Below are 21,300 nucleotides of genomic sequence, written 5' to 3' on the forward strand. Positions count from 1 at the left end.
CCTAGACTGGAATTAATTGACGCTCGAATAAAAAATGTTCAATAACGCCATGTAAAGTTACGACGTGGGCGATCATTGAGAGTCAAAATTTCCGAACGTTTTGCCAAATACAGCTCGCAAGATAATCTTAATGACTGCTTATTTGTTGGGTTTTTTCCAGGGGGGAGGGATTATGTTTGGTGAATTAAAAATAAAGGCAACAGTAGTATACTGCTGATCGAACTTTATAAATCGATTGACAAAAAAAATCCGGGTTACGAACTGAAACTAAGGGGAAACATCAGTTCACAAATTATTAAACTTTTAATACATTATGGCTTCATATCAAAATCAAAAATTCAAATTCCAAGAAAGAAAATATATTTTGGTCTTTTTAAGGTTCACGTGGACTCTTTGTCTTAACAAAATGTACTCTGAGTAAAGCCATACCTGTGCATCAAGAAGAATAAGGCATAGCATGTCCTAGATATGTAAAATTTAAATGTATTTTAAGTTTTAAGAATAAAAAAACGTAATTGGATTTTGCATTTAATTTGTAACTTCTGAAACATAAATACAGTTGATTTTATATATCGAGGGCATGACATGTTATCAGTTGAAATAGTGTGTCTGTTCTCGAGATAATTTTCTCGTTTAATCACAGCCATGTAAACCAAAGATGGACAAAAATACAAGTGGACGTGGCCGGGTAATTGTACATCCCGACAATAAAAAGACACTAGGAACAGATCTGAGAGTACTCGCAATTATCTGAACGCTAGTTTAAAGCCACTAAACAACTAATAAAAATATCATAATCTAAACTAAACTATCAACCCGTACACATCCAACATCCAATGGATTTAGTGTAAAGACGTCATAAACTGTTTATTATAGATATATTTATAATTTATTTGTTTCTTTCCCCATCTCAAATTATCCTTACTTATATTGATTTTTCTTTTTATAGAGTTTTCTTTAATCAGAACTTTCTGCCATCCTTTCGGGATGGCAGATTTTGATATATCAAACTCTACTGCAATCCAAATAAACTTATTGCTTATTTTTTCTAAACGAAAAACCTCTGATAACTTTCCTTCACAATCAAGTATGTCATTGATATATATCAATCCACTTGCTACCCAGTTATTAAAGAACAATATTTGTTGCCATGGTTAATGTGTGTATCTCCCCAAATAATTTGTTTTCTGATCTTTGTTCACCTCCCACTGTTTCACCCAACTTGAAATTACTTGCAAATAAAAGTCTGTTTTTTTCAAATTCTTTAGGTGTTTTTACATCATCTCAATTTATGCTAAAGTCGTCTCTTAAACACGAGTCTTTTAATCTTTCCATTAGTGATTTTAGATCACTTTGATTTTATAAAGGAAGGTTATTTATATTTTGCACTTTTCATTTTTTCTTGATGAACATGAAAACACAAGTACAGAATATATGTTTTCCAATTCATTGAGTACAAAAAGCTTTCGATGATCATTTCTGAATGCCAATCCACACGGATGATTTATTCAATTACCCACATCCAGGATGACGTCAATGAACTCTGCGTTTGACGAAATTCGTTGAATATTATTTGCACCTTTACAAGCCACGTACAGGTTACCTTTCTTGTCGGTTATCACATCCCGAGGCTCTATGAGATCGTCTGAAGTGTACCTAAAGCGTTCTTTTCCTTCCAAGGTTACACAACCTATAACATTATAAGTGAAGTCAATATAGTAGACACTATTAGCAGGACCGGGATGCAGATAATGTATATACCCAGTCCCTGGTATCTTCACTGTCCTTATGTGGTTCCCCTTCTTATCAAGAATATAAAGACACCTACTATCAATACCACACAGACAAATTTTTTGGTCGACAATAGTCACACTATAACAATGATCGGGTAAAGAATGTATAGAACCAGGTTTCATTGTTTTGATATTGATAAATTGTATAGAATTGTGATATGGTAAAGTTACGATAGCTTTGTGTTCACCAGGAACAACAGCTACATATCTCGGTTGACCAAACAACTTACTACGCTGTAAGTAATCACCACACTCATCGTAAACTAGTAAGAAGTTAGTGTTCTTTTTACAAATAAGAAGACGGTTATCATCTGTTATACCAATACTCAATACGTTATCTGAACCTTCGAGTACTATTATACGGTCTAACGTAAATTTTGTTGGCATTTGAGAATCTAGTACTGGGGCTTGCACTTGAAGCATCTTTAGTGGCTTATAATCCAGATGATACTGTGTAGATTGAATATCAATCTTTCCTATATATCTTAATGGAACTTTTACATCCTCGGGTGTTCGATATGTAATTCGCCTTTTTTCCAGTATTGGCATGATGTAGTGTAGGTTGGATTCATAGTCTATAAACTTCCATTTGCATATATTCATCCAGACAAATATTTGCTTATCTGAACCATGCCTGGAGTTTCGGTTCCATTGTACTGACAAGTTTTGTATCCGACTTGCTATCTGTAATAATTGGCTCTTCTTTGTTTCTGAATCTGTTTTTTCTTTTTTTCTAATGGTATGTATGTTATCTCTAATTTCGTTTTGGAGACCATCCAATCTTTTAATGATTCTAGCTTTGTGTTTTGTTACCTGCGTCAATATAATCTCGGCATCATCGTCAATATTTTTGATATTTTCATTTTGAACCGTAATGGCTTCACCTAACGTGGTTTTAATGTTGGATAAAGCATCGGAAAAGTCTTGAAACATTTGTGACTGTATAACGTCTTTTGCTGCAACTTTCAATGGAATAGATTTAAGACAAGATACATGTTCCTCTAGTTTGCAATAACGACACATGACACAATCATGATCGACACAAAACAATTCGAAGGCACAGTCAATGTGTATGGAACAAGTAGTTTGGAAAGTATCTACATCTGATATTCGTGAAGCTTTTAAGGAATGGTCGGAAAACAGCCTCTTCAAATTATGATCTCTAATACATCGCTGGCAGAGATTTTCCTTACACTCACTGCAGAAAAGAACAGCTCCTGTATTGATATTTCTACTGGTACAGACGTCGCATAGAATTGTTGCTTCATCTTTTAACTCTAAAATTAATGAAAAAATAATGTTTATGAAATACTTATTGTCATTAACCTTGTCAGCCTCGTATTTGGTTTTGTCTTTCCAACTGTTTTGAAACAAGCACCACTAATGAGTATTTTGTAGACGAAACGCGCGTTCGGCGTACAAAATAAAGAAAACAATACCTGAGAACACGACACCGATCTATGATTCCTAATTTCCTGAAATGCCGCAGTTGTGAAATTCTAAGGAAAAGCTTAAAAATTGACTATTTTTAAAGAGCATTGAATACATTTTGCTTCAATTTGCACACTAAAAGTTCGAAAAGGTGCTTTTTATTAGTCATCTACGTTCATATCCGTGCTCAAAGAATTTATCCGCGGTCTTAGTCCGGATCGGGAAATATTTACGGAAATTTGGACAATAAATCTATAACGTAAGAACAACGTTTGTTTTATTTTTTTACAAAAAATGTAGAGTGGGTAGCCATGGACATATTTTCGCCGTTTTTTCTCTCCCTGTGAAATGTTTTTGCTTTTACCCAGTACTTACCTAAATAGATGGTAAAGGCTGTTCGTAATGTTTGGATAGTTGATTTTACTCTTTACCCAATTTCCAAGGTTATTCTCACATATAAAGAAATATGCAGATGTTTTTAAACAAGTTTTGACTATTATGTAAGATTTATAAGGGAGCCATACGCAGTCTTAACGTAAAAGTTCCTGAGAAAAATCGTATAGGAATGATCTCTCAAGCTTATCAATGTAATAGCAAACGTTCCTTTTTTTATTTTTATAATATACCAGGATAATGAGGATGGTCATATCGTTACAATGGTACACGAACAACTTGTTTTACTCTCGAGTTCGCTTCATTTTGAGAATAATTAACCAATGTTTTTGAAAATAATTCTTTTATCAAACATTTTTTTCATATAGTAAAATTTCTGAAACCTACATAAAAAGTTCCAAATATTCGAATGTAGATCGGATGTAAGTGGAAATGAACGAATTATGCGGCAAATATGGGTCACTCACTCTATGCAAATTTCGTAACCTTTAAATAATTTGTCACGGGAATATGTAGGGTACTACTTTTGGAGAACCCTGTATATAAGGACGTTATTAATTAAGGTACAGAAAAACTAGAATGAATCAAACGTATTGTCATTGTCTCGAGCGTTACGTCACAGATGACACGGCGTCAACATTGGTCATTCGAATAAATAGATCAAAAGTTCCGTTCATTGAAGACGTGATAGCCAAGTGATGCAATTACTAGAATTAATATCAATAAACGGCATGAGTAAATTTTAATCTTATTTGGTTGACGAGGTTATGTTTTCATATTCATTCTCGTTTTTTTGTGTATTCCGACTAAAAGATGCACTACCCGGAGTACTTTCTTATATTCATTTGGAATTTGTATAAACTTAGGCATTTAATACTTTTGCAAATATTTATACTTACGCCGGATGAAGATCTCATTGGTTACAACAAGTGCCACCTTAACTGTTGTGTTGGTCACTGTTTCGAGCTGACATTTTTTAACTACATCTTTCAAGAAAGATTTTACAGCTAAACGGAAATCTTTATCATTTTGCATGATTTGTTTTGAAGCTGACGTCTGTATTACCAATGATCCTTTATAGACGAACACTATACGAAACCACTGTCCTATCAGTGACGAGACATTTTCCAATGTCTTTTTGATGTCGTCAACGTTCCAATTGCTTGGAGTTGATAGTTTCCATTCAACATAACATACATCATCATCTGAAAATAAGATTAAATTCAAAACTTTTTAATTTTTAGATACAGAGCTTGTTTTGTAAGTAAATATACAGTTATATGTTGTCTATTTATAATATTTCTTTTTATTAATTTTATACTGGAACGCACCACGATATTGTAGGTCCGTGAGACCGTCACTGAATTAAAGAACCTACACCTTATTCTTATTATTCGTATTATCATCTGATACAATGATGTTGATCATAAGGTACACAGTTCCTCTGCTTTAAAAATCTTACTACAACTGGAAACTACATGTACCACAAGCTATTGGTATGGGTTTGGAATTCGACTATTTATTATTGTAATATTGATAATGTGGTGTAATTTTTAATCAACCCCATAGTCCCATATTAGTCCTGTGAAAATACATTATTTTATTGTGAAACCTGATATTACATAATAGTTCAATTTATTTGATTACATTATTTACATATCAGCCTTCAAATATTTATAATGCACAGCTATTGAACTCTTTCACAATAATTATATGAGCAAAACAAATAATAATTTATTTCTCAGGTCTATAAATTTAATAAAAAAAATCATTGTTCTCTATTTTTTGTTATATCAATTATATTATACAAACCAATTTCTGTTACTTGTATTTATATAAGAAGTAAGACAAGTAGTTCATCGTCATTTATAATAAAACTTTTGATAGATGTGCGCGCGTAAAAGTTAGTCAACTGAAGCATACCGCTGTGCAAAATCACAAATCGTTTGGGAGAAAAAAATCCGGGGCAAAAACAAACCAAAATCGAGGAAAACACCATAAGAGGAAAACAACGAAACAACAGAACATTGAAGTGCAACAAAATAACAAACAGCAATGTAACATACATAGAAACGAACTAAAAGATAACAACTGCGATATTCTTTACTTGATACAGGACATTTTAAGAAAAAAATGGTGGGTTGAACCTTATTTTTTTTCCAGTAATAAGGTACATATAAATGCAATATATAAATATATATGAATTTGTTTTTCTCTTGTTCTACAGACAATGTATAGTTAGCTTAAATATTGCATCTGCATGATATGTTCAAAATTGTAAGCTTTGTAATATTTATACAGTTTTTTCTTAGTGAGGGCCTAGGGTAGATTAGCGAAAGCCTCTTTGAATAAATAAAAAAAACCAACATAAAAAATAAGATAAACACCAAAGACGGAAAAATACATTAATAATAATATAATAGTACATTTTGACATGTTAGTCAAAGAATAACAACGAATGAATAAAGATAATTTAGGACAGAACACAAAAACAGCTTAATAGAATTACGAACTGTTTGTCTGTTGCACGAATGGATCAACGCCACAAAAAGTAAAGTCACAGGTAAATTTTAAAAAAATTGGACATAAATCAAGATAGGTTTTTAATAATGTTATTTGATATTTTTTATAATAATGACAATAATATGAATATAGAATTGTGTAATGATATTGAAACTAATCATGTCGGCCTTTCTTCCAAATCAAACTGTGTAAAACAAATAAATCCTGTGACTGAACGTACAAGTAGTTGCTATAAGCTAAAATCATACAAATGCACTGGATAAATAATTATCTTTACTTTTACTTTTACATACGAATAGAAAATAAAAATTCTAACATGAAGTCCTTCAAACGCTTTGAGTACATACCCGTGGTAAAATATGCATATATTGCCTGTGCTGTTCCGATCGTACTCCAACGTCATATGCTTTTTAATGAATGAGTTACCCGACGTCATTGAACATTTACGTAATCTATAATGTAAGCATTTTAAGGGAAAATACAAGCTTATTGTAAATAGTTTGAGCATGTCACTGATTTTGTTTGCTCCGTTCTTTTTACGCAAATTTAATAGTGCATTTATTTATGGGAACGGCAAATAATTACCTCCAGCTAGAGCGATACGATACAAAAGAATTGCCGTTTTAGTCATATTAGAATCGAAATAATTCATGGGGGCTTGAATATATCTAGATTTTACCACGGGTTGGCCCTTTATGCCGATATTTTACCCCTCGCTATCGCTCAGGGTAAAATATTTTGCAAAAAGGGCCAACCCGTGGTAAAATCATGATATATTCAAGCCCCCATGATTTTTTTCTTAAATAGAATTACAACTACAAGCGATAAGACAAAAAATGATATCCGATCAGAATAAGAAATAAAACTTCGTAACTAAATACATGCACGATAAAAAAAAAAATAACCAGACACCTCTTATAGAAGTGCGAATTTACACTCAGTGAAACGGTCGTATTCGGGAATAGGTCATGTTTGGTACTTAAAAGACCAGACGTAAATGGTAAACAAAATGTAAGACGTGGAAAACATGTCCTTAGTTAGTTTATACACAGACATATCGTATGTATGAACCAAGTGATGGAGTGTCATTTTAATCTTCCATGTAACTCTGTTGAAGCAGTTCCTGCACGAGAAACACACTCCTGTATATGAAGTCCGTATAGTGTCGACACGCAGGAGATTATATCTTATCATACACTTAGAGAAAATAAAATATAATTGTAACAGTATGATAATAGCATTAAATTAACGTGAATTCCATATTTTCCCTATATGGTGTTGAGCGGGCTGATATTATCAGATTATTACATGGCATTTTTCATATCGCATGTATTATTAGCCCTAGGTTCAATATCAGCCCAAGAGCCGCATGGCTCGAGGGCTGATATTGACCGAGGGCTGATAATACATGCGATATGAAAAATGACATGTTATGATCTTTTTATCATATGCTTCAACAGTAGAGAAAAATAATAGATTCATATATTGATCCTTCTACGTGGTTCCCGAAAAGATGTTGAAAGAGTAAAAAGTTCACGGACGTCGGACCCAAAATTTGATACATTCAATATGAAATCATTCTATCATATGCCTCAACAGAGAAAAAAAAAACATTTTAACATGGACGAATCGACAAAAAAATAATTCAACAATATACATAATGAAAATTGTTTGGAAAAGTCGACTTTTTTAAGGTAACTTTCTAAATTATGTTTCAGAAAAACTCAAAAAATGCATTTATTTAATATTTTTTTTTATTAATTTAATTTAATTGTTTATACACAATATACTTTCCAGTATTCAAATAATTGTTTTGTACACTACTTTGTAATGTTTTTTCACTGAAAACGTAGCATTGAGGTGTATTTTCCGGAATTTGCCGAGTATCACCGGAATGCCATGTGATAACGTTACGGAAAGGCATGTGATAACAATCGAAGCATGTGATAAACTTTTCATATCAGCCCGCTAAGCACCAATTCGAAAAATATGGAAAATACTTTCATTTAATGTTATTATCATACGGTAAAAATCAAATGTTATTTAGTCGAAGTATATGATAAGAAATTTTATCACAAGCTTCGATTATTATCACATGCATTTCCGTACCGTTAGCACATGGCATTCCGGCGAAACTCGACAAATCCGGAAAAAAATACACATCAATGTTACGTTTCAGTGAAAAACTTTACAAAGTAGGGTACAAAAAAAAATTGGATACTGGAAAGTATATTGTGTAAAATAAAAAAAATAAAATGCATTTTTAAAAGTATCAAATATAATTTAGGAACTTAGAAAATGTTGACTTTTCAAAACAGCGTTCATTATGTTATTTGTTGAATTATTGTTTTTATCTTCCATATCAAAATATATCATAGTGCCGTTTTTTCTTCTCTGTTCTGGCATATGCTAGAAAGATTTCATATTGAAATTACTACATTTGGGGTCCGATGTTTGTAAACTTATCACTCTTAAATTTGAACTTCTATTTGAAAACAACGTAAAGGATCAATGAAATAATCTTTTATTTTTGTTGGAGCATTTGGTAAAAAGATCATAACATGCCATTTTCAATATCGCATTTGTTATCAGCCCTCGGTTAGTATCAGCCCTCGAGCCATGCGGCTCTTGGGCTGATATTAAAGCTAAGAGGCATCCATAGTAATACATCTCTAGGGCGTTTTACATTTTTTTAAACTATAGACACTCCATAAATATTTGTTTCTCTTGACTCCTTGACGATTTTAGATATATACAATTATTACACATACTGCCATAAGAGACTTCATGAAGTTAGCCAGAAGTATTGTTTCTGGTGTTTTTGTTTTGTACGACAGTATCAAACTAATAGTCAAAGCTACCAAAGCTCACTTCCAGTAATCGCTCTTGCCATTATGTCTATTTTTATTTCTTTGTTTTATTTAGTGGATAAATTGGTATGACTTAGCTTTAAAGATTTAAACTTACCTTGAGGTGATTGTATTTCAGACGACAATGTTGTAGCCGATGCTAATTCACCCTTTACTACCGTCTTGACCTCAAATATGATATTCCTTATGTCTAAACAAAATTCTTCTAAAAGACAAATGCAATTCAAGATAATTATATGAATATCTGAATGAAATAGTATCTTTATAAAACACCTCCTAGTGCACAAATTTAAAGCTAAAGACGAAAACTCCATATTCAAACGCATATATCAGATCCAAAGTATTTTTTTACAGAAGTCGAAAGTCAAAGATACCAGGCTGATCATTCACCTCAAATTTAGATAATCAGTTCATTTAAAAAAAAATGATCATTATCAAATACAGATAACTGCCAAGTATGTTTAATGACAGTATAAATATCAATTTTACCAGTCTAGTTATACTGTTTATGGTAGTGAAATGTGCTTATGTTAATTCAGGAACTTTGCGGATAGTTCATGGTGAGGAAATTTTGTTGAAGCCTGATTTATGGTGAATTTTGTTTAAATCATTTGTAATTTGACATTTGGTTGTGTCTTATTGACCTGTTTACAGATTTTTTTTTTCAGATTTACCTTTATGTTTTTCCAGCCGATCTGTTATTTCACTTTTTATTGTGTCGGTATTTTCTGTCAATTTTTTTGTTTGATCCTTCGTGATATTTTGAAGAATCTGCAAAAAACATTAAATTATCAGTTTGCTTGGTAAAACAAAAATGTGGATCAAAGAGTGAACTGGTTAAAAAATGTCAAGTCTTCATGATCTTTCCGGTCCCATGATTTGTTCAATCAATTTCATCAAGGCTCCTAGGTACGGAAAGAGAAAACATAAATGTACTAGTATAAAGTAAAAGAACAAAAATACCGAACTCTGAGTGAACTTTAAATCGGAAAGCTCATTATGAAAGTGCAAAATCAAAAGCTCAAACACATTAAACGAATGGATATCAACTGTTATATTCCTGATTTGTGAATGGCATTTTCCTATTTTGAAAATGGTGGATTTAACCTGATTTTACAGCTAATCAAACCTAATACTATAATATTTGTTTCAGGTCAAGTTTAGTAAAATTCATTCCACTAATGTTTCATAGTTCAGCACGAATACATTATCATGAAATCTGTTAAGTTCGAAACTTTGATAAATCAGAGGCCGTGTAATCGAAGCTGTCCTAGGACTTGGACATGTCTTAGGATGGTCTTAGGACACGTCTTAGTCCTAAGTCAGGCTAACGAAAGTCTCATAAAATAAGATATGTCTTAAATTTGGTCTTAAAGTTAGGATATATAAATAGGTGTCTTAGGATAGTCCTAAAAGTTATGATATCCTAAAACGAAATAAAAACAACAAATATGGCATAAACTCAATGATGAAAATACTAATACAATATTAAACTATTATAATGTTATAAAAAATAAACCCAATTAAACAAAGCATTTTTCAATATATGTTAAAAATTTGATTGTGTTATATTACTTTCAATTCGTTGACAAATTTGATCTTCAAAATACTTCCAGATATCAACAAAAAGCGTTTTTGATATTCAGGTTAAGTTATCCTAATTATAAACATATTTCAAGAACTTTGTGTTGGTGTGCTAGAACTAACTTGAAGCACATATCTAAATACCTTGAGCTATTGCGGAGTCATTTGGTGAATAGCTTTACTATAAACTAAAATTGATTTTCTATATACAAATAATTAGTTTAAATAAAATGGACATCAAAATTTACTCTCCAAAAAGTATAAAAAAGAGGGACGAAAGATACCAAAGGGACAGTCAAACTCATAAATCCAAAACAAACTGACAACGCCATGGCTAAAAATGAAAAAGACAAACAGAAAAACAATAGTACACACGACACAACATAGAAAACTAAAGAATAAACAACACGAACCCCACCAAAAACTAGGGGTGATCTCAGGTGCTCCGGAAGGGTAAGCAGATCCTGCTCCACATGTGGCACCCGTCGTGTTGCTTATGTGATTACAAATCCGGTAAATAGTCTAATTAGGTAGGTCATATTCATGAAAGGGAAGGGGATTGTAGTTACGACGTAAGGAACATATCCGATATCATTTGTAAAACGGTTATTCCACAACGGTCAACCAACTAGTGATGGCGTCCGTAAAATTTATAATTGACGAAGTCAGTGTTACAGTTACATGTATATATAGAATAAGTGGTGCTGTCCTTTTAATTTGCTTACACAATACTATCAACATGAGTGACATTTGTTGAACCTAACGAAATGGTGATATGTTGATTTAAATGTGGAAAAAGTTGACAATAATTAATCCTTATTCAATACATCTAATGAAATCGAGTGGACCCAAAGACAAAACTAATTTACATAATAACATTCAATTGCATCACGAATATTGCATTTAACAAAGTTGTGTGACTATTCAGTTTTGTTGTCGTATAAAATTCATTTAATATTATTTTATCATGTATAAATATAATAACGTATCTGCTAGTATCCCATTAAAAGTTTTATTTTACGTATTTCTTTTCCACAAGAGAGTCATTCTCCCTCTCTTTACACATAAAGTGAAATACAATAAAATATATTTCATTGAATTCTCAACATAGATTTTTCAATTAAATTGATGTGTTTGGATGGTCTTAAGGATGTACTTATGTGAGGTTAGGTAAACATTAATAAATTAAAATTGATACTATAAGCTGGTAGATCATCAAATAAGGATAAAGATAAGCTTAAAATATTGATAGGTCATGAACCTCCTTTTGAAGATATTTGAGATTTAAAATATGGCGGGAAAAGGCTGACTCGGACCTTTACCTTATATTTGCATTGGTATTATTTGGGTCTCAAAACAAAGGAAAGAAAATCAAGAATCTTCTAAAATTTTGGTAAATAACCTTTCATGAGCTATAAAGTCTTATATGGAAAAATAAATGGGTGTTATGGGGCAAAATATTTTACATTGTATTGTATGGAAAACACCAAGGAGTCCGAACATTTGACACAAATTCCAAAACCTCACCTAAGTACATCCTTAAGACCATCGTAGTTAGGACTGTCCTAAGATAGTTTTATTTTACATCCTAAGAAATGTCTCAGACACGTCCTAAGACCATCGTAAATAATGTTCTAAGACCTATCTTAGAACATATCCAAAGACCTATCTTAGGACATATCTTAGAGTACTTTTATTGACACGGCCCCAGATTTTCACGATGATGAACGCAAGGGCAGGGAAACAGTGATAAATATACTATAGTACCGGATTATATAAATAACACTTGCGCTGTTATCAAACATATAAAAGTGGCATTTTCAAAAACACTATGTCCTTAAAAATAACTAAAACAGACATTCAAATAATTTTATTTTAAAAAAGAAAGATAAATTGAATAAAGTCATAATATTGAATTGTGAAATAAAATACTTTCTGCTATTCCACTAAATGCTTCAAACAGATTGCACACTCGTTGTGAAAAAGATGCAAAAAAACCAAAACCCACCAATAAAGCTTAATCAAAGGAATAAATGTTTACATAAATAAACTCATCATAGATACCAGGATAACGTTTTGTATTTACGCCAGACACGCATTTCGTCTACAAATGGCAAATCAGTGACGCTCGAATAATGTAGTACTGTGTCCTTTACTAGAGGAAGGATATTGCCAACTAATATGTAACTTTTCAAACTAATAGAATCATGACTTACACTGAAAAAAATACATGCGGATTTAAAACAATACATTTAAAAATGAACACCAATAGTGAGGAAATTCATTTAGGATTGTTTTCCATAAAGAGTACACACAGGGTGTAATTTCGGAATTCAAAACTTCTCTTTAACTTCATAGTTAACATAGATCACATTTCTTTTATCTGAAACTTTTTTCTTTCCTTACGTAAACTCGAAACATGGCACGACTGAAAACAATTCAAATGACCAATTGAGGTATCAATTTAAGTGTACAAAAACAAAAATAGAACTCGTCGAATATTACCTGCGAAACAATATCTTCTTACCCTTCCGAAACCAATAAGTATACATTTTGGTTTTGTGTTTACGATAATCAATCTTTTAATTTTGTATTTTGATGACTATTGAATTTATTTTTTTTATATTTTCATTCAAACTAAATTACCTGTATGAAGGTATCGTTGCTGCTTGTGACAAACTCTTGAACAGTTGATATATCACTTCTTTTAAAAAAAGATATTTGATCTTTTATCATCTTCAAGACTTGACGACCCACTACACTAGCAATATTTAGGACATTTTGTTCAATGTTTTCGAATATTTTCTCGAAATCAGACTCTGAGACTTTTGGATTAGAACAATGAGCAATATGATTTCTTGCTTTTTTAATATTTTTAATCCATTTTGGATTTCCAGAAACAGTACCAGGCTGACAACACGATTTCACAACTGAATACAAAAGTGTTATATCCATGTCATCCTCTTTAACCGATCGCCTTGCTGACACATTGCAAAGGCAGTACTGTGTTATACGGTCTCCTTGGTTTTTTTTATGTTCTTGTATTTCTTGTCCGTCGATGAATTCAAATAATAAACAGAATTGAGTAAAATTAAGATGCCCTCGTTTCTGTGAAGATCCAGAGAAATTTTTTATGCAGTAGCAGCACGGTACAGTTGGATATAACTCATGAAACAAAATGTGTTTATGTTTGTCCAAAAACATGTAAAATTCTAGAGAGTCCAACACTTTCATTTTAAAATAAAGATGCAGTGTTTTTGTAGCTGGTCCAAGTAAAAAGGTCAACAGCCTCATGTAATATACCTTTTCTTTTTCATCAGTATCTGCCATATCTTTAACGAAATTTAAATAACTAAAGGTAAATATAAATTTCAGTTAATCATTGAATGCTTTTTTTGTAACTTTATTGGGGTGTAAAAGTGTTGACCGAAGTACATGTTGTATGAAGCGGGAAAACGCTTTTATAACCCTATGAAGTTACAAAAAAGAAGCACATTATACTTATAATTACTTTTTTTTTATGATCATGAAAAAAAACCCCGATTTTTACCAAATTTTTAAATGATATACTAGTACCTGCGTAATTTATTGTGAGACCTCGTGTCATCATGAAGGATAAGTGTTATTGTGTAATGCAATTGATTAAGGAATAACGTGAGATTGCAGTGTAGCCAATCAGAATATCGTATTATAATGAAACATACATCTAATGTAATTATTAATAAGTAATTCGCTATCAATTAGCTTAAACCAGGAAATATTTCGATATTATTAATAGAGGCAATGTAAAATTGGGAGCATTCCAAACTCGCAAATAAAGGTAAGTAGATAGCACATTGATCGAACGAACGAAACTAACTGAAAAACAGACATGTATAAAAAAAAATATACACGAATCAAAGATATTGCGTCAAGAAATAAAACAAAAATACTGGGTACTGTACGTTTAGAACATAATGTTCATCTTGGGCGATTTGTTTAGTCATTTTTACAGCTATTTACTAACTTGATATTTTGTATTAAATTTGATGTATAATTCAAGATACCAAATTAGAAAGTAACAAGGTAGGGATTGTAGGAGATTGAAGCGAGTATTTAAGGGTTAAGGAATCGAAAATCCTTTAGGCTGCATGTTCTTTGGTTTTGTTTGGAATTGAAACTAGCAAATGTTTTTTTTATCATTAATGAAACTCGCTAAAAATCATTTAGAACATGCAAGACAATGATTTAAATCCATATACTGTATGCGAAATACATTGGTGAAAAGTTTATATTCAACTTCACCAGTTCTTTTTGCTAATAGACATTCGATCATGCTAAATTTGGTTAAATGACCTCGATAATTCATAATAGAATTAAAATCTCAATTAGGCATACTTTGCATATCAATCAGATCAACTTGACATATGAAATGATTAAATTCCTTTGACAAAATAGGTTTAACTACGACTTCTACTGTCAGACTTTTCGATGAAGCTGACATTCTTCATACAAAAAAATACATACGAAATGATGGCGTTAAGAGTCACTTCTCCATATTTTTGTGTCTCTTTTTGATGAATTTCTCAAGACCTCCCAACTAAAGCTTATACACCTGCAACAAAATTTCATATTGCTGTTTCCCCCACCTTTTTGATAGCAAAAATAGATATCCCATTTAGAATTAAAATACATGTACAAGTTTATTCGATGTTAACTGGCTATTGACATAATGATAGTGTCGCCAAAAATCCTAGAACACCTATCCTTACAAGCACCTGTTCTTGATTTGCAAACAGACAGACACAGACAGACATTAATATTTTTGCATAGGTTTGGTGCTTTTTTGATGGATTTTTACATTGTTTTTACAACTGCATTTTATTCATCATTTACCACAAATACAGATTATGCGGAGGGGGTATATGTATTCGACAAAACTAGTTTACTCCACCACATAATGCAGGTGCCTGTTCCAAGTTTAATATAAGGCCTTAATTGGGTCAATGAAAGGGGCCTGATAGGAGCTGGCAAAGCAAAGGGTGCACATGTATCCATTAAACCCTTCCCCACTTTTACTACTGCATTAGCCCTTCGAACAGGAGAAATGTTATCTGCTAATTATAGTGTTTAGCTTTTCCCTTTGCATTAAGACTCAGTCATATTTCTTAATGGTACAATTTGAACAACTGATATGTAGATATCTTTTCTTTCTCTTCGTGCATTTAAAAAAAAACATGTTTACGACAGTTTAAAGGGACATTAGTTGTCAAATTCACGTTAACTGATTGAAATCTAATTCTAATATTTGATTTATAATATACTAAATTACAAATCGTCTAAATTAATCGATATACAATCGCAATTAAACGCAATAATGAGTATAAAATGTGTGTGTATTTTGTCTTAACGTCATATAACTAACCATCGATACGACCTCTGAAAACTGTCAACGATTATATCCCAGTAAACAGTTATAAACAAACATATTGATATAAAAAGACAGCATTCACATGCAATATGATTTTTCTAGGTATGTTTGATTTTAAATATAAAGTTAAAAAGTATGTTTATCGTCGTGCTTAACTGTACATGTAGAATGATCTTTTTTGTGTATTGAACTAGTCAACCAAATGGTTCATCCCTTTTGTTTTACTTTCAATGTTCGCATTATTTTCTTTTTAAAACCCATTTCCTGCTAAAAAGTTACATTTAATTTAGGGTCGCACTAATACGGATTCAATGAGGTTAAATTATTCATTTGCAAGTCAGCTATGTTTCTTAGCTTATTTTGATTTTTTTTAAACAAAATTGGATGCAGAAAACGAATTATGATTTTTTTTTTTGTATTTTATAGCTATGCTCCTTTAAAAAATAGTTTATTTTAGGATGATCACTTTTTAATAATATTCAATAATTTTCTAATCAGTTTTACACTACTTTTTACTAAACTTTTTGATCATATTTCAACATTATTTTAATAGTTAGTAAATAGGTGTAAAAATTCATTAAAAAGTAAGTTATTATTAGTAATAACTTGGCAGTTTTAGGGATAACTTGTATTTACTGAGTGCATCAGAAATAATATGTCATTCCTAATTTCACCTATTTACTGTAACATATACAAGAATCCTATGAGCATATGGTATACAGTGTAGTTGTGGAGGTTTTAATGAATAATATAAATGTTATATTTCAAAATACTGTTTTGATTTAAACTCACGAAACAGTCTGATTCAAAAGTAGTGATCCTAAAAATGGTTGACATAGACAATTTCTAACCTTTTTACAGCTCAGTAGTTTGAAAACTTTTGTTCACGACGTCAAATTTTAAATTTGATACTTTAAGGTTATGCTTATACATAATAAACTTTTGGGGACGTTTTTGCCTACTAGGTTATGTTAGTACAAATGCTTTAAATATACAGGACACACAACTAATGATTTATTAAAGCTACTAAATGACATTTAGGAAGGGTATTACTTTTGGCTGTTTTCTAATTTTTTGTCGTATTGGTGTCTTTTTGACATAAGTGTCGTGCATAATCTTATTTGCCATCCTTGCTTATGATTCATCCGTGTTTTAGGAAAAAATCGAAAAAAAATGCGTCCGTGTATTGTTTCCGTAATCGTATGTACTTTTACGTCGAACACAAAACACACGTTAGGACTGTTTGTATTTGGGGCTAGGACAATCATTTTCACGTTTTTCTGTTAAAAAGTATATGTGTTGCACTGGTATGATGAACGCTTTCAATGTTCAAAGAAATAGTATTTGATTTTTATATAATTAATTTCTGCTTCAAAAATATCGAACATTTTTTGTGTGTATTAAAATCAGTTATGATACCAAAACACTTGCATATGAATTATTAAACAATATATTTTCAACTAGTTTCATATTAAAAATAACATACCCGAATCTTCTATTACTGGTTTCTGCGTCACATGACTTAACGGTTGATTAATTAAATCTATATGTAAGATTGCTATCTAAGGGTGTGCTTTGCAAGTTATTTAATCCGAAGTAAAATATTTCATTTCGTAACGGAATTAAACATTTTTATACAGGGTTTAGTTAAACCACACTTTTTGCAACACAATGCATTTCATCAGTAAGAACTGCTTTTGCTTTGAATTGGGAAATTTGCTCCAATCTTTAATTAGTCAAGTGTAAGTTAATACATAAATCAAATTCAAAGTTTCTGTTATTTAGATTAGCATACCTTCAATATACGGTATAACATCAAACAGACCCAAACAACACAAACTGCACGCTATTTATTCATATATAGATAAATGACAGTATGTAGTTTCCGGAGGTCATCTAGATGATTAATTATATGATATAAAATTAACAATGGAAATAAGAAATAACCAAAGCAACAAAAACCCGACGAAGAGCAGATAACAGCCGAACTGTAACCATTGGGTCGTGATATAAGAACGCACGTAATGCTGGTGCATTCAATATATTATGCATGGTTTTTTAAAATATTGATAATTTGGGTATGTCATATATTAGTTATAAAAAATTGAAGCAAATCGTCAAATTTGAATTTGATATCTTCTTTTCCTTTAAAAATTCAAATCTGTAAATTTTTTTAGATGCTTAACAAATTAATACACAACATAGATCTCTATCTTATTGACCTTTAACTAGCACTTATTTCTTTTTTTTTTATTATTATATTCGTTCGACCTGTTGAGAACAAAATTAACGATTATGTCATGATTCAACTGTCTTGTTGTGAGACATAAGTTAACTGAAGTTCAAATGTTAATAAATCGATAAAAAAGAATCAAGATAACAAAGTAGCAAAGACAACTGAGAGAATCGCACAATCTCAGAAAAAGAGCGACTCGAGGAGCGAAACATATCGTAAGAATCTCGTTCTATAGATGCATTTACCGCCACTCTAATACACAAGCAGTCTAAAGGAGTAGGTCCGGTAAGGACCGATTTTTGCCTCAAATTTCAGGTTCATCTGACGAAAGATTTGACCACTTTTTAAACACTTAAGTGTCTATTTTATTTGAATTAATTAGTTTATGTGAAAGATTTTAACAGATTTAGTCATTAAAAACGATCCGATTCAAGCTCAAATATGAAAAATCTACCTAATATGCCGAAAAATGTCACTTTTCAGATGGTTTTTGGTAAAAATGAAAGTGGCCGCAACCTTTATATATGTTATGTATTATCATAAAATACAACTTACATTTCAATATTAAGGATGAACACGAATGCGGCCACTTTCGTTTAACACGAAAATCGTCTAAAATTTAACTAAAATGCTAGAATTATGAGGATGTCAGTAATTTAGCATGACTTAATGGTGCTAGTACCGGATATATGTGCATTGTATTGTCAAAAACAGCCCATATTTATGTAGCAGAAGCATTCTACTGTCCAATAAATAACTAAAGGTTTACATTTTAACAATTTTGTAAAACTGCTATATTTTGGGGCCAAAAAGGGGTCTTACTGAACCTACTCCTTTCACAATCGGGAATAGGACATAATCGATTTTACAGAAAAAAAACGACTTTTCTGGTAACTATAGATCTGTTACAGTAAAACACATATCTCAGTTGATTTAATACATAGGCACACCAAATCAGTTAGCCAATTCATAATAATGACCGTAAAACTAAAATTTTATCGATTTCTGTCATCCTTCCTGATTACTATGTTGGAGTAGTTGTGTAGAAGGACTGCACATCTTGTTGTGGTATCCGTATTGTGTGTAATATGTACAAACTTAACATATTAGATATTGAGATTGGTAAACGTCATACAATTAGACAGAAAACATGATCCTGTTGAGAAAAGGGAAAGAAAGGCGAAAGATACCAATGAGCAAATTAAAATCATAAATCTTAATCAAAAGCTGACAAGCCTATGGCGTGAAAAGAAAAAGACCAACATAAAAACAACAGTACACAAAACACAACATTGAAATCTAAAGACTTAAGTTTATAATTTGAATTTTGAAATCATCACTTTTGTCATAGGTTCATGTATAATTTCATCCATTAGTGTCAAAATCGATCGAGGGAGATATCAAAATATGATGAAAATATTCTAGTAGTATCCTGGATCTCAAGTTCATTTTTTAGTTATGAGATGCAAAAACTAGCTGAAATATGTGTTATTGAGTGTCAAGAATTTATTAACATATCTGAACGTGAAATCAAAGAATGTTGCGTTTGTCATAGGTCCATGTTAAACTTCATATCGAGCATTTATTTATATCAAGATAGGAAGAACAACTTCAAGTTTAAGTAGTATCCTGGATCTCAAGTAAATTTTGATTTATGATATGCAATAACTTGCTGAAATTTATTTTATTGCATGGCATGAGATCATTCGACTTTAAATGATTTGTAATAACAAGAGCAACACGACGGATACCACATGAGGAGCAGAAACTGCTCACCCTTCCAAAGCTCTTTAGGTAAAGCCAATTTTTTTGTGGGTTCGTATTGCTCACTTTTTAGTTTTCTGTGTTGTTTTTTGTGTACTACTGTTTGTCTATTGGTCTTTATTCGTTTTTATCCATGGCGATGTCTATTTCGAAATAGGAGTTTGAATGACCCTCTGTTATCCTTTACCCCTCTTTTAATATATCTGAAAGACAATTTAAAGAATATTTGACTTATTTGTCTTGTTTTGACCAAAAATATCCCTGATCTCTTGACAATGTCAGTACGTTTGATGTAATCATGTTAAGCTAAAATTTATTTCTTGACTTTTATAATATAGACAAATCATATCTTAATGAACATGTAAACACTAATAAAGAACATCGGTTTTCGCATTCATCGAGTACAAATAACTTCCGAAAATTACTAAACGTCATTCAGCACGGATGATGAATACCATTTCCCACGTCCAGACTTACGTCAATGAAAAATTATAATAGTCTAGTAAATCAAAATTACACACAGCCAATTTGTATCAATATTTGGACAAGATATTTAAAGTTAGATAACAAGCCAAGTATGTCATTCGTAAACGATTTTAAATTTAAATTATTCAGAGAGAACAAGATGAAAATGTTTAGATGGAAACTGCTATATTATTCCAAGAAAGCAGTTGTTATTCAAATGGAAAATTTTTAAAAACAGTAAATGTAATTTTTGTAACACAGAAGAGGAAGATAACTAACATTTCTGTATTACATGGGTTTTTTTAAAAGATTTTTTGAGATAAAGTAGAACAACTCAATTCTAAAAATAAGATATCAGTTATAATAGTATTTGGATACAAAATGTCAGATCAGGATTATTATGGTTTAACATTATTTTTTTTCTTTTTTAAGTTATACTATGTTTCAGAACAAAACTTGAAATGCTTAGATGTGTATGAAATGTTTATAAAGGAATTAAGAAGGGTTATGAACGAAAGTAAAATAGTTTCTCAAAATGTGTTTTTCGTCAATTTGCAGAAATTGATTTAATAGAATTATTGAGATATATTGTCATAGTTTATGTAATATTGTTTATTATATTCTGAGTATGTTCCTGGGAAATCAGATGTTTTTCACAGGAATACACCTCTGGTGCTTGGACAGTGAAGTATATATGTAACATGCAATCTTACGAATAAAGAAAATATTTGTTGCTAAAACTAAATTATGAAATAAACTATATGTGTACAGCTTTCTTTTTTCAACGGACACACTGATTTTCTCAGCTTATAACACTGGTCACCAAGAACA

General features: G+C 31.3%; 1 protein-coding gene across 1 annotated transcript; it reads right to left on the minus strand.

The window, feature by feature from the left end:
* Positions 1-515: 515 nt before the first annotated feature.
* Positions 516-17,537, minus strand: LOC139523202 (uncharacterized). Its single transcript, XM_071317022.1, has 6 exons — positions 17,491-17,537; positions 13,241-13,926; positions 9,685-9,781; positions 9,108-9,215; positions 4,517-4,822; positions 516-3,070 (listed from the first exon to the last, which is right to left on the minus strand). The coding sequence occupies exons 2-6, from the start codon at positions 13,922-13,924 to the stop codon at positions 1,509-1,511; spliced, it is 2,757 nt and encodes a 918-aa protein (XP_071173123.1). The 5' UTR covers positions 13,925-13,926; positions 17,491-17,537; the 3' UTR covers positions 516-1,508.
* Between the last annotated feature and the right edge of the window lie 3,763 nt (positions 17,538-21,300).

The sequence above is a fragment of the Mytilus edulis genome, chromosome 5 (genome assembly GCF_963676685.1).
Source record: "Mytilus edulis chromosome 5, xbMytEdul2.2, whole genome shotgun sequence".
NCBI lineage: Eukaryota > Metazoa > Mollusca > Bivalvia > Mytilida > Mytilidae > Mytilus > Mytilus edulis.

Bases quoted from the DNA above. Each gene is read 5' to 3' on its own strand.
- LOC139523202 (XM_071317022.1), bottom strand. From the start codon at position 13,924: ATGGCAGATACTGATGAAAAAGAAAAGGTATATTACATGAGGCTGTTG. The intron at 9,216-9,684 runs GTAAATCTGAAA...TTTGTCTTTTAG, and splicing joins TCGGCTGGAAAAACATAAAG to AAGAATTTTGTTTAGACATA. The intron at 4,823-9,107 runs GTAAGTTTAAAT...TCTTATTTTCAG, and splicing joins TGAAATACAATCACCTCAAG to ATGATGATGTATGTTATGTT.